The 13866-nt window shown below is 47.0% G+C and overlaps 1 protein-coding gene across 1 annotated transcript in view; it reads left to right on the top strand.

The window, feature by feature from the left end:
• Positions 1–13866, top strand: part of T265_03268 (hypothetical protein) — a gene marked incomplete at both ends in the record, with an annotated part of 76447 nt that overhangs the window by 51131 nt on the left and 11450 nt on the right. The window contains 8 exons of the mRNA XM_009167701.1: positions 2638–3473; positions 5036–5147; positions 7392–7533; positions 7863–8062; positions 8152–8428; positions 8551–8696; positions 12225–12291; positions 12413–12513. Coding sequence (XP_009165965.1) covers positions 2638–3473; positions 5036–5147; positions 7392–7533; positions 7863–8062; positions 8152–8428; positions 8551–8696; positions 12225–12291; positions 12413–12513 — 1881 coding nt within the window. The remainder of the gene's footprint in view (positions 1–2637; positions 3474–5035; positions 5148–7391; positions 7534–7862; positions 8063–8151; positions 8429–8550; positions 8697–12224; positions 12292–12412; positions 12514–13866) is intronic.

Genomic DNA, 13866 nt, shown 5'->3' on the forward strand with positions numbered 1-13866 from the left:
CCACGGAAGTCATTTACCTAGAAATGATAGTTTGTCCTCCGTCTTTTGGATGACCAAGGATTATTCTTTTTGGATGCGATTGACCGTTTGCATCTGTTTACTCATCATGTCATCACCACTCTTCTTCCGCTCCCTATTTTCTGACACACGCCGGGGTTCATCACCTCCGTCAATCGAAAACGAATGGGCATGCTTTCACCTAATATTTTTTCTGGGTCACTTCATTTGTTCGCCCATCCGGTCAATTGGCATCCACCCACCGATGCATCATCACCTTTTTATGTTGTCTGTCATCATTGCGCTCCGTTTTTTTCATGTGGCCCAACCTGGTGGTGACCTTAGGGTTTAGTACTTGACCTTGCGGCGGCAGGCACTCTCAATGCACTTGATCTGAGGACATCCGTTGATAACCTGACGACCGGTGATCTGTGTGCGCCACCCGGACCATTCCGCATATCTCTGGATAGTAGTTTCCATCCTCTGCCACAATTGCATAACCAGCCCGTTACACCGTCGGAAGATTTAGCACGGATGGGAACAGAGAACAGCGTCCAGGGCTTCCAATTGAACTTGTTTCATCTACTCAGACAGGCACAGGCCTTTCCAATGTCAACTACTCTGGTCTACTTACGACAACAGCTTCACCAAGGTTTGCTCGGCCAACATCCACCACCACCCCATCATAAGCCGGCACAGCATCACCAGTTTATGGCCAGTGTTTTGTTGGACCGACCAGTCAGCGTACCGTTGAATGCTTCTTCAATCAGAGAAACCCACCATTTCCCATACCAACCCCTACCTGGACCTATTATTCACCCGATTCCGTTCATCCAACCAATCCCAAGTGTCGAATCCACCACCATCGGTGCTCCGTCTGTGGACGAGGAGGATGATTGGTTTGGGTCCAATGTCGAAAAGCGCAAACTTATCAATGACTCTGCAATGCAAACCAAAACGTCCGCAACCATATCCCCACAACCTCCTCTTGGCCCAAAGATGAAGCGCCGACTGGCCAAACCCAGACCGGATGAGTTAATACTTGTCGAGGAGGAGGATGAATGTGACCTGGGGACGGAGGCATCCTCCGAGATGCGCGACACCCCCTCACTATGTCACAATGGCAGTGTGGTCAGTGCTTCCTCCGAACAGTCCAAACTGTGTGTGTCGGATGGTCTGCAATCGGACGATGTGCATACGCAAGAGGTGATCAGTTTCCATTTTCGGTGGCATAGGTTCGCATGTCATGTCCGGTTCCGCTTATTTTCGCTTCTTTCGGAGGCTGATAAAGACATAGTGTTCAACGATATCAGCTGCGCTACACATTGATGCTCTGATTGTGAAGAAAAACTTGGAGAGAGCGCCAAGTTCTGCCCTAATCCTTTGTTGTCATCGGACGCCATTGAAGCGACCGTTGAACTTGGTCCTCAAATTGTTGACCAAGCAACTCTAAACTATCTGATTTGTAGTTAAAAATGTGGAATTTATGGCCCGAGTGTGACGTTGCGCACCGATGTGTCGTAGACGGAGAATCATCGGTCACCTCGAAAACCTCGTTGTGGAACTCGTGTTCATCCTGATTTAACCGCTTCTCGCCGTGATGTTATGACTGAACTCTTGAGGGTAGGAACAGGTTCCCCTAATCTCGGTATGGATCAACATTCAAAGGTGGAAATGAATTTAGTTTTAACCGGAGAATCAACTGAACCCAAACCAAATTTCTCATTTGTGAAATTCTCTACTGAATTCAGTTCATAAAGGCTACCGAATGTTTAATTTGGGACGATATTCATCATATCGCAGTACATTGTCTGGACGAAACATACTACTCAAGAGGTTGACAGAGACTGCGCGCACCTGATGGGCACCAACAAGGGCGAAATCTGTCGTGGACCGTTGAAAATTTTTCAGCAACATTATAAGTAGTAGATAAAGAAAGATAATCGTTCAGCTGTAACGCCCTCTCGGTGCTCCGCTGTCATGTCACCCGCGGGAAGCACGAGGGCTGGGGCACTTCCAGGTTACCCAAGCCTAGACAAGAGGAGTCTAGATTCACAGTTCATTTGTCTATACAATGTACAGCCACATCTGGAATATCACGCCAACAAAAACCTAAGGCAGCCTGTATGCATCACATGAGGTTCAGTTGAGTTCTTGGTTAAAATCACCTTCGTTTGCTAGTGGGTGTATTTCACCGATAGTGTCCAATTTGGGTTTAAGTAGAACATAGATCTGCTGGCTAAACCTTGGCAATTGCGTTGTGGGCTATCAAAGAGTTTTCAGCAACCTTGTGAGTAGTATTTTGTGTCTGGGCGATCATAGATGCAAATGCTCTGGAATCTGTTTATTGTGGGCCTACGTTTAGTTAAGTATCTTATGTGCTTTTCATCATGTTTCCTCCTCGTGTCATTTCTTTGTCGTCTCGTGGTGATCCTAGTCTTGTTTCGTTTTTCGTTGTTCTACTATATCGTCGCTTCATCGGTCGCTTCATCAACTACCGTCTGGTCTGACTATCGCATTTCACATTGGGTTGTCTCACCCGTGCCACTTGTGTTGTGTGTCGTTTTATTTCCCATACAGGAAATCGCTTCTCCTGTGTCCCTGTTCCTAACTCCTTTTCTTCCGGTTGTATCTCGCCAGGAGCTGGATGCATTGGCTGCACAACTCACGGATTTGGGTTCTGTTTCACCCAAGTCTCCTCGTGCGCCAACTACCAGACACACAAACGGATCCACCCCGAATGGCAAGTCACCAGCGGAACGGAACGGTATTCCACCTACTCCAAAACATAAATCAAGCGGGGTTCATCAACTTGGAAGACCAGCTTCCCGATCCTCTTCATCGTCATCCGATAGTAGTAGTGTCCGACACACGCCGACTAGCAAGACCGGTAGTAATAGCAGCAGTAGCAACAGTGTGACTGCATCTTCTACCTCCGGGAGTGAGTCTCCTTCTTCGGGTTCCAGAGAGGTCCAGTGTGCCACATGTTCGTCCGCATCTACTGCATCTTCTTGTCATTGTCAGCCAGCTGCGTCCACAAAACCGTCTGACAGTCAGGAGTGCGGCGCTGATGTTCGCCGATTGACTGTGGTCGAAAACACCACTCAGAACGATCCATCCACGCCATTCCATCCGGAATCAGTCAACGGTGAACAGGTGGAACTAGGCCTTGATGGATCACAACGGTTATTTGCTGGAAGTGATGACGTTCCCGAACTGAACACAGGCGTTGAAGAAGACGAGGATGATGATGACGGTGATGTGGTTGTAGTCGAGGAAGAGGAGTGTGGTGCCGATCTTGAGGAGACTGCAAACATCAGGTCTACTCTGTCCGTGGTGAGATCCAGAAGTCAGAACGTCTTTGACCGCACCCGTGAACTGAGTTCCAATTCAAGAGAACTCGACTCAGAACGTCCTCCCATCTCCACAGGTGCTAGTCGGGATGCCAACGTTCAAGAAGGTCCCAAGAAAGCCTTGTGAGCCCCTTATTTCCTCTATCCTAATTTATTCTCGTTGATACTCCGCCCTTAACTGCAGTTTGAATGAAGCGCGTGTGCAAAAGCTCTATCTTAGTCTATCTTTTGTTTGACCAATCAGTGCCTGCTCTACACCAGTCTGACGATAAAGTCACCATCATTCAGGATCAGGTCAGACGGTACAACCAGATGCCATCGTTGTGTAACCCGAATGGATGGCTGTCATCAGTCACCATGCTTTCATGCCCATATGACTTTGTGTCTTTTAGCCCAACCAATGTTCCCATTGGTTTCCTTGCTTGCAGCTGTCTCAAAACCGGGCGTTTTGCCAAAGATGTGATTTTTACGCTAATACTGTTTTGCGGGACTTTTCATCTAGATGACTTCCTTGAAAAACACCACATGCCGATGTATGACCGCTGTGCAAAGACTTTGTTTTCCGCCGACAGGTTTTCGTGCAGCTGGTGATGGTGGTGGTAGTGTGGAGTCAAACACGTCTCTCCGTGGGAATGGCGCCAATCAAGCATTTCGCTTGATTGACATCCGCTCAGCGTGTTCAGTTGCCTATGTTAATTTTAACACGGCACAATGCCACACTATTCGCTTTTTTTCGAGAAGTGAATCAACCGAAGTGACGTTGTACCTCGGACCCAAAGCGTGTGTACTTTAATAAGTCTGTGAAGCCCAATGTAGTAAAGGCTCAAGATTTTTTTGTTTAGAAAAACGGTTGACCACTGGTGTTCCGACGTCAATCCATACCCGACGTGTCGATGGTATTTCAGTTCTCTGACTTTCAACTGTTGGACTAGTTGTGAGTTAGTGGCTGAAACAAGTGGATCTCCGGTTTGTCTACACACACACATGTCGTTCAAGACGGAACATGTCCGCCTGTTCAGATAGTGGCAACTCTCATCTCGTATGTCAAATATCCCGTGTGCGAATCCCAGCCCTCATGAGAGCCCAACGGCAGCCCAGTACTTCCAGGATGAATAGTCACGTCAGTCCAAGAGGACGATTGCTCAGACGATGTTGAATCAAGGACGAATGAACATTACATCTGACGAATTCGGTCCTCTGGTGTTCAACTGTTACCGATACATTCTCAAACCGTTCAGAAGGCCGGCTATCTTTCTAGACAATGAATACTACTAGTAATGGTAAAAGTACTCTTTCACATGTGATATCTTTTCGGTGCACGAGTACTGATATGTTACCCATGAACAGTCGATAAGCCAGAGTCGGGTCCGTATCACATGCCTTCCGGTCATTAGCCACGCGCCTTAACCGCTGAGTCATATGAATTTAGAAAGCAAGCTGCAAACTAAACCTGGACTATTGATGTTTTCAGGTATTAGGACCAGCTAAGACGTAGAGGTGAAACAGTCCCACGTTCTGGGTTGCTTGTATACTATGTGTCACTACGCTATACTGTACTACAGTATACTATACTATACGTATAATTTCAACTCCATCCAGCACGCTTACTGAATTTGTCCGTTGTTCTTGAAGTATCCATCGTCCAGTTGTAATGGAGCGATAATTTTATTTCCCCCCAACTATAGGCTGTCGGATGAATTCACCAGGGAAACACTCAGCAGTCTGGCTTCGATTGCCAACGCCTCCGGGTCTCCGGCTGCGTCACAGTGGACGGCTGCTGTGAGTGCGTGCACCGAAGTAAGTCATCCGTGTGTGTGTATTTTATTCGAGTTCTCTTGTGTGCTAGCTCAGCAGTGTCGAGTTTCTACTGCCGAACGGTCTTAGTTGCTGTGAGTGCGTGCACCGAAGTAAGTCAGCCGTGTGTGTGTATTTTATTCGAGTTCCCTTGTGTGCTAACTCAGCAGTGTCGATTTTCTACTGCCGAACGGTCTTAGCAGTCAGAATCGCTCCAGCCCGTGAAAATCCAGCAATGCGTTTCACCTCGTTTTTTTTCGCAAATTTTGGATTATAGCTGTATCCGGATGGCGTATTCACTCATCACCTCACCAGTTCCAGGCCGACCGAGGGCTTTTTCAATCCGACTTGATTAGCGTCACCTGATAAAAACGTGGTGTCGGAAGAACCGTCTGTGAACCCAGCTTACCCATCACTTCTTTGTGTAACGCAAGAACTGTTACATAGCTCATCAGTTCCATCTTACGGCTCCAGATCATCACCGTCAACGGGTGGTTTACTTTCCTCCCTATGCTAATGAAGGACATAGCGTGTGTATTTGTTGCAAACCGAACCTCAAAAGTTAGAGAAAGCAAAAACCCGGGTTTCAGTTGGATCGATACGTTTGACTATCTTGGCAGCTGCATAAGGGTTGTTGGTTTATCCGCGCAGTTGGGCGAATCGACTGCAAGCTTATTGTCATCAACCGAGATGACATCATCAGTGCGTCTTTAGGGAGCCTGATGGAGATAGATGGCCCAAGTGGTTAAAGGGCGAGTTTACTGGTCGGAAGGCTCGTGGTTCGAACCCGACCTCTGCCACTCGACTTCCCNTCGGCTTCCCCTCGCTATGCCTGGGCAACTTGGCAGTATCCAAGCCTTCGTGCTTCCTCCGGGTGGCATGGCAGCTAGACATCGAAAGGGTGTTACAGCTGAACGATTTATTTTTAATGAAGCATAGCTATGGTTTGGTGGTTTTGCGTTGAGTAGTGTTGCATTTATGTTGTTCACTTATATGCTCCTGGTCAAGGCTTATTCGCTGTCACGATTAGTTATTCGGTAGGGTTGATCGATGACCACGTGACCTTTGAGCTCGTCCTTCCTTCCCTCATCGTATTTTTGTCGATGCTGGAGTGACCTCTTTCCTTGACGCCTCAGTGCTCCGACTTTTGTCGCTTGTTGACCCGACTCCAATGATTTCCTTGTTTCTTGGTTCGCGAATACGATATTCGGCTCTCCTTGAGTACTTCGGTTGAAATGTTGGATCCAGTTTAGTGCATCGGATGATCGAATCCGCCGTGGAGTACCATGCTTCCAGAAACTCCCTTCCGGGTCTCGTATTTCTGTATGCCAAAACTTATGCTTTTTCCAGATTGAATTTGTGGCCTTCTTGGTCTTCTTGTATAGGTATCAACGGTCGTTCAGTTGTAACACCCTTTCGGTGCCTAACTGTCATTCCAACAGAAGGAAGCACGAGTGCTGGGGTACTGCCAGATTACTCTAGCCTAGAGAGGGTAAGACGAGAGGCAGAGGTCGGGTTGGAACTACAGATCTTCCGGTCAGTAAATCCACGTTCTAACCACTTGGTCCGTCTCGACCCTGGATATCAAGGATAGGGAATCATGTCTCCTGACGGCCGCGTTGTGTTCCTGTATTTGTGTGCATAATTTCCTCAGTGTTGAACACTGATGTCAGGCTGCTTATGATGATGCTGACTTCCTTTTAAACAGCCAAAGCGACTCTTCATCCATGAATCGTTATTCTTGACTTTATTCTNTGTGGCCTTCTTGGTCTTCTTGTATAGGTATCAACGGTCGTTCAGTTGTAACACCCTTTCGGTGCCTAACTGTCATGACAACAGAAGGAAGCACGAGTGCTGGGGTACTGCCAGATTACTCTAGCCTAGAGAGGATAAGACGAGAGGCAGAGGTCGGGTTGGAACTACAGATCTTCCGGTCAGTAAATCCACGTTCTAACCACTTGGTCCGTCTCAACCCTGGATATCAAGGATAGGGAATCATGTCTCCTGACGGCCGCGTTGTGTTCCTGTATTTGTGTGCATAATTTCCTCAGTGTTGAACACTGATGTCAGGCTGCTTATGATGATGCTGACTTCCTTTTAAACAGCCAAAGCGACTCTTCATCCATGAATCGTTATTCTTGACTTTATTCTCAAACAATGTGTTATTCCCAGCTGTGTACCAGTGATGTCCCTCAGGGAATTTTTGTTCTAAAACTTCGTAATATTCTACTTTTCTCCCTTCTTCAGGTTTCCCAAGGGGTCATCCTTCCCAGCCAAGCTTCAGCGAACGCTGACACAAATGGGACGCTCGTTTATCAGAACCACAATCATCAGCAACCACATCCGTTGCCGAATAATAATCGTGCTTCCAGTCCGAACATTTCATCAAGTGCGTATTTTTTTGTTTAGTCGCATTTTAAACCCCGTCCTGCTCCCCCCGTTTTGAGTTCCCCTTCTCGACACAGCAATTCTCTAACAATAAAACAACACCTCCGTCTGCGACAGCGTTCCTCATCAGCTATGGTTTAGTGGATCTAGAGATCAAAACCCTGCTAAATAACTCTGCACTTTGTGGGAATTATTGTAGGTCGTACTTTTCTAAGAGCCCTCACCTCATACTCGACTTGAATTTGATTATGATTTATTTGACCATGGTCAGTGTGTCATCTCTCTTTCGCAATTCACGCGGTCCATCTCTGCCATGAATATTCATTACAGCTAACCACGATCTTCCAAAGCGACCGGTCACACAGTCCCAGACTCCTCATGGTAGGTCGGACCGTAACTCTGTTCTCCTACCTTTGGGAATTGAACACACATCTGCGCTGCACGGCGATCCAAGTTCGGCTATTGGACGCGCGGGAGACCAATCCTGTCCGGTCACGAGTCATCCCAGCGACTTTTCTGGCAAGAACCAGGTGCGCCCTATTGCATCATACATCTTTTATGCCACCTGGTTCTTCGGTTAGGCCCCTTTGTTCAGCCCCATTGTTTCCCATAATTTTAGGTCAACGTTCAAGCTGTGCAACACATCCAGTCGACTCCCTCGGTGCATATGCCATCCACTGCATTATCCCTAAACAATGCCGGTCTCCCGACTCACAACGTGACCCCCATTCCCGTAGACCCCAGCCTGCAGGCCATGAGCGAGGAGGCACCTGAAATACAAGTATACAAAAGGCGATTCAGTTCGGAAATTCTCTGTGCTGCCATGTGGGGAGTCAACTTGCTGATCGGTCTTGACAACGGCCTTTCATTGCTTGACCGCAGTGGAGAAGGAAGGGGTAAGGCTTTACATACTCGGTCAAATAGATTCACCCACTCGTATCTGTTTAAGTCTTTTCGTAAACATTTCTTGTCACCTGCCTTTGTCCAGCCTATCAAGATGTCATCCATCCTTTTGTAGTTTACACGCTTATCACGCGACGGCGCTTCTCACAAATGGCTGTTCTTGAGGGCCAAAATATTTTGGTCACTTTGTCTGGACGAAAAAACCGGCTGCGTGTGTACTACCTATCCTGGCTACGGAGCAAAATTATGAAAAGTGAAGGGGTACGTGTTTTGTGGCAGTTTTCAGAATAGCTCGATGGAATACTTCACGTTTTTTCTTCAGAAGTACGTGGTTTCGTTTTGTTGTAACTGACTGCGAAATCCCGGCTGCATAACCTTGGTGACGGAAAAGACTCAAGCGACAAGAGCACGGCAGCTTTATTATGAGCAAGCGAATGCAAAACACCAAGAGCGTGATGACATTTAAGGCGCACTTTTGACCTTCAATCAAGGCTACCTGGTCGATGTTGAGTGAGTGATTGGCATTACTTCTAGGTCACGCCTGAGTACTGGAAAATCGTAAGTCCACGCTGACTGAACATTCAATCGATAGTTGGCTTTTCCAGTTCGGTGGCCCTCCTGAAACGATCTTGGAGGAATTGGAAGTTCCCAACGAGTTTCGAACGTTCTGAGGTTATTTTCAGGGATCTGTCCTTCCTGATTCCTCCTTCTTTTGATCTGTCAACGTAGGGTTTCTCCCGTGCGTCAGGTTAGAAGGGCTCCGGCGGCTCGGGTCTATCGCGGGCGATACATGGTGCTCAATAGCTGTTTCGGTCAGCCTTTGAAGGTCGAAGGTTTCAAACAGTAGGTTGAGAACATCCCGCTGCCTTCGGGACCGGGTACTCAGTCGGCTTTAGCTGGTTAACATTTTGTTCTCATTTTGACGACCCTAGCCGAACGCTGTAAATCACCTAATCGATTCTTTTGAGGATGATTCCGACACACCTATTTTCGTGACCACATTGACAAGATCTCACAAGTACACGGCTATCAGGTCAAAAGGTGAACTTCCTTCTTGTGGCCGATTGAGGCTTGCAATTGTTGACAGAATATCATCGTGCGTAAGCCCCGACCGCCTGTTCATCATAACTCCCTCTGGGGAGCGCCCGCCAGGAGAGTGTGAGTTGGGAAGTTGCTCTCCAGTTCAACAAGAAATTATCCAAGATTTCTCCCACTGCTTTTGTCAAAGTGCGTCTGAAGGTATCTATGGTGTTCTCAGCCTGACCGTTTGATTGCAAATGGAATGGTGTGGTGCGTGATGTGAATCTGAAACCACCAAACCGATGGGATGGGAACTGGTCACCATCGTCGGACATGATGGTTCCTTGCTGACCGAGTGTTCAAAACACATGTCGCAGCTTCATGATGCCTCCCATCATTGTTTCAGCATTTATTTCGTAGGCTCTTTCCAGTCCAGTTGAAATGAACGTCAACTGGTTGGTTAGCAAACTACACATCAGTATTAAGGGTTACTCAACATTCTACCCGTCAGAATGCAACCGCCTCATATTCTATCAGTTGTCCCACTTCGGCTCGTTTTTATGCCCCCATGTTTTCCTCTGGGCGGGAAGAGTGTACGCTGCAGGACCTCCTGTCTGGAAGTTTCATCCAGTAAGCCTCTAGTGCTCCACTCGACCATTGTTGCCGTTGTTCTTGATACGATACATTTGACCTTCTTCAGCGCACTCAAAGTTTATGTGGATATGTGTGTGAGAGGGAGAAAACACTGCAGAACCGTTCTGGGAACGATTGCCTTGTATCTGTTGGGTGGACTACCCAACCCACCTGGTTACTGACTAGCACCCAGGCTGTACTGTTGGTCACGAAACTTTGGCATCGTTATGCGGTCACGAAAGGCCTGTTGATACTGTGGTTTTTTCGCACTTGCTTGAGCGCTTCTGAGGGGCCTGTTTCTTCCGTAAGCATGTTCCCATCATGACAAGTTTGTTGCCCTGCACCATCAACATCAAAGACAGCAACGTCGGTTTTGCTGCCATGCAACCGCAAAGTGAAGAGAAGGAAAACGGTGGGTGAGTGACCGATCCAGGCTATGAACTATTGCAAACGTTTGGAGGTGTGTAGGCAACCTGGGAAGAAACTGACTGCACGAACGCCACTGGAATCCATCAGCAATTTTTTCAACCAAGTGCACGAGGGGTCGCGGGAACTTATGCCCTGCATCCTTGTTTCTGACAGACAGCATACATCAATGCAACGGGGATCCAGCATACGAGTAAGAGCCACCTGTTGAGCTGCTTGCTTCAGTGTGCAAACATTGAAGGTGGCTAAGTAGGCAGGCTTTCGGGGTTAGAAAACAGACTTCGAAGTGTTCAGAGTTGTGACTGAACTTGGACGTATTGGCCAAATGCCGGTTGCCAGTGGCGCATCCAGAACGCGTCAGAATTTCCAGAAAGTTATTGCCGCCTACGCTATATATATGAAGCGCTATACAAGTGTTCCTGACTACGTTTTGATTATTAATATACCTTGTGCACCTTTGGTGGTTGTTATGATGTGAACGCTAGCTTGCGAGGCTCAGACCGAAAACTAAGCTGAGAAAGACGCCGCTACTACATATACGTTGTCCACCTCGTGGTTTGCGCCATTCTGAAGGAGGCATGGAGAACAACACTCATCTCGGTAAACGGTGTTTCGGCATACGTAGAACATGTTCCAGCCATCGCAGTCGATGGGTATGCTTCCTCGATTGCGTTACCTTCTGCAGAACCGAATATCCGTTTTCTAATCGGCCTGCTATCGATCCGTTCCACCCGACACTCGTGGTTTGCGCCATTCTGAAGGAGGCATGGAGAACAACACTCATCTCGGTAAACGGTGTTTCGGCATACGTAGAACATGTTCCAGCCATCGCAGTCGATGGATATGCTTCCTCGATTGAGTTACCTTCTACACAACCAAATATCCGTTTTCTAATCGCCCTGCTATCGATCCGTTGACGCCACCCGACACTAGCAACACTTCTGAGGCATCGGTGATAAAAAACCCGAAGACACCTCACATCGGCAGAGGCCATGTTTCGCTACCATAACACAATACAATATTGCTCTGATTGATGTGGGTGTACAGTTTAGGTGTGTGCCTCACGTACTTCACACTCAGCTTGGTTTCGTCTTTTCGTACAGTCAGTGAATTACATAACCTAGTACATGCCTTGCTGGTGTTCCATCCATGTTTTCATACATTTGTGAATGAAGGAAACTTGTTAGATCCGAGGGAGCAAATTCAAGAAGAGCGTATGAACCATCTTAACCCGAAGACATTCGTGGAGTTCGATGTACCACTTCCTGGGTAGTCGAACTCTAGCGGACTGCTCCTGTAATTTTTAAGGCGCCCAAGTTCGGGCTACTTAGCTCACTACCGGAAACCTGTAGTCTTTATTGATCCTCGTAACTGGGGTGGCAGTTTATTAAATCCTAGAAGCGGATAGCCTCAGCTGATGACTTTTATGTACTGTTTAAGCAATTTAACGATGCCGGTCTTTTGTTTGTGACCAGGACTGTACCTATCAGTCTTTCTACTCCCGGCAGATCACAATGCTCATTTGTCCGCTTCCAGTCTAAAGTTTTCCGCGTTAACTCATCAGTTTGTTCCTCTTGGTCGGGTTTTAAGTCAGACCAAATCGCACGATTGTCCAATGCCTTTTTTCGAACGTTGCTAGTTCGTTAGATTCAAGGCCTGCGATCTGGTTCACCTTTCATCGACCCCCTCTGCTTGTTTTTAACACTCTAGTGTGACAAGAAAAACGGCTGGGTCAACGTTGGCGAAAACCTCCAGGGCGCTGTACATTTCAAAATAGGTCAGTTATTTGTATTCGACTCATCGTCATCTATTGTTCTAATTGGTTCCATTCTGTCGTGAAACTACTACTTACCCAGCCAGTAACATTAACCCCTGTTTTTTCCAATTTTTTTCAACAGTCAAGTATGAAAACATCAAATTCTTATTGGTTGCGCTCCGGGATTCAATTGTGATCTACGCGTGGGCCCCGAGGCCGTATCATAAGTTCATGGAATTCAAGGTATGCGGTGCATGGTAGTTTATTGTTCTCCGAAAAAACAAAGGTCGATTGCATTCTCGTAGATGAAACCGAAATAACCCCTGTTTGTACGTTTCACCTAACTACTTCATCGGACGCCCGTCGCCAAACAACGCCTACTTTCGATTTGTGTTCAGTGGGGTAGTGTTGGTAGATCAGACTGATCACGTGACTTCAGTTTCACTAGGGATGGTCTGAATTTTGCTACTTTGTATGCAGGAGTTTTCTTGCCGAGTAATTCCAGGTAATCCACACTTTTTGGCACGCGGATAATGTCTTGTCAACACCTTCAAGACTCTTTTTGATGACCTATTAACATCATGGTCGACGGCGATCGCTCCCTCATCGGTCTTCACAATGGTTTTAAGACGAGTTTGTGCGCAGCTAACTGGAGTTCGAACCCCGATATCTTCAAAGGACAGGAGCGACACCTAAACTTCCCATCCTCTATTTAATTTAGCCCGACCAACTTCTGGCATGTCCTTCAAGAAAGAGTTGCTTCGGGAGGGTTGTGGGGATACGGATCTCTAATAGCAGATGCACCAAGTTCTTTTTGGTTGGGAAGCCGTCTCTATCAGGTGTTTAACATTTTTTGATACATTTCTTAGTAAACTGGTGTCTAATAGGTCTCTGTAACCCGTAATTTACCGGTTCCTTGACTTGCTGACCTCATTCGATTCTGTTTCTCACTGGCGGGTGCTTGTTTAAACATACAATACTCCCCAAGTAAGCCTCTTGCCATTGGCAGTCGTCTGTACGAACAGTAATCGAGAAGTAAGAAGTGCTTTCTAGTTAGTTCTTTTTTGTGTATCGGCAAATAGCCCCTTATAATTAGTACAAACCCATTGGCATACGCTGTCTGAGACACACATACACTTCTAATAGCCCCATTGTTTGTGAACTTTACGTCCTGAAAATTTGTTCTCGCTCAGTGACCGTGTCTCACTTTTGCTGCAGCCATTCTGGTAACAATATTGAGGATAGTTGATAGCTACTGGTACATTCATTCAAGTGCTCCATTCACGACTGATTTCGCAGCGCATATACTCAAGCAAAACTACAGCACTGGATGTGATTGGAACGATTGGTGGCTACTGTCAAGTCTGTGTAAAAGATTTTTTCGTGAATTAACAGGCTGTTATTGTTGAAACACAAATCGTTCTGTTTCTTCCAGCTGGATTCAAATAGTTCTGTCGCAGCGAAGAGTGAGCACAAGTCAACGTCAATGTCCGAAACAATGTTGGCTGAAAAAGAAATATTTCTTTCCGCTGGCTAGAACCCGGGGGCGGGATGGCCCAAGTGGTTAGAGCGCGAATTTACTGACCGGGTTCGAAC

The sequence above is a fragment of the Opisthorchis viverrini genome (assembly GCF_000715545.1).
Source record: "Opisthorchis viverrini unplaced genomic scaffold opera_v5_45, whole genome shotgun sequence".
In the NCBI taxonomy this organism is placed as follows: Eukaryota; Metazoa; Platyhelminthes; class Trematoda; order Opisthorchiida; family Opisthorchiidae; genus Opisthorchis; species Opisthorchis viverrini.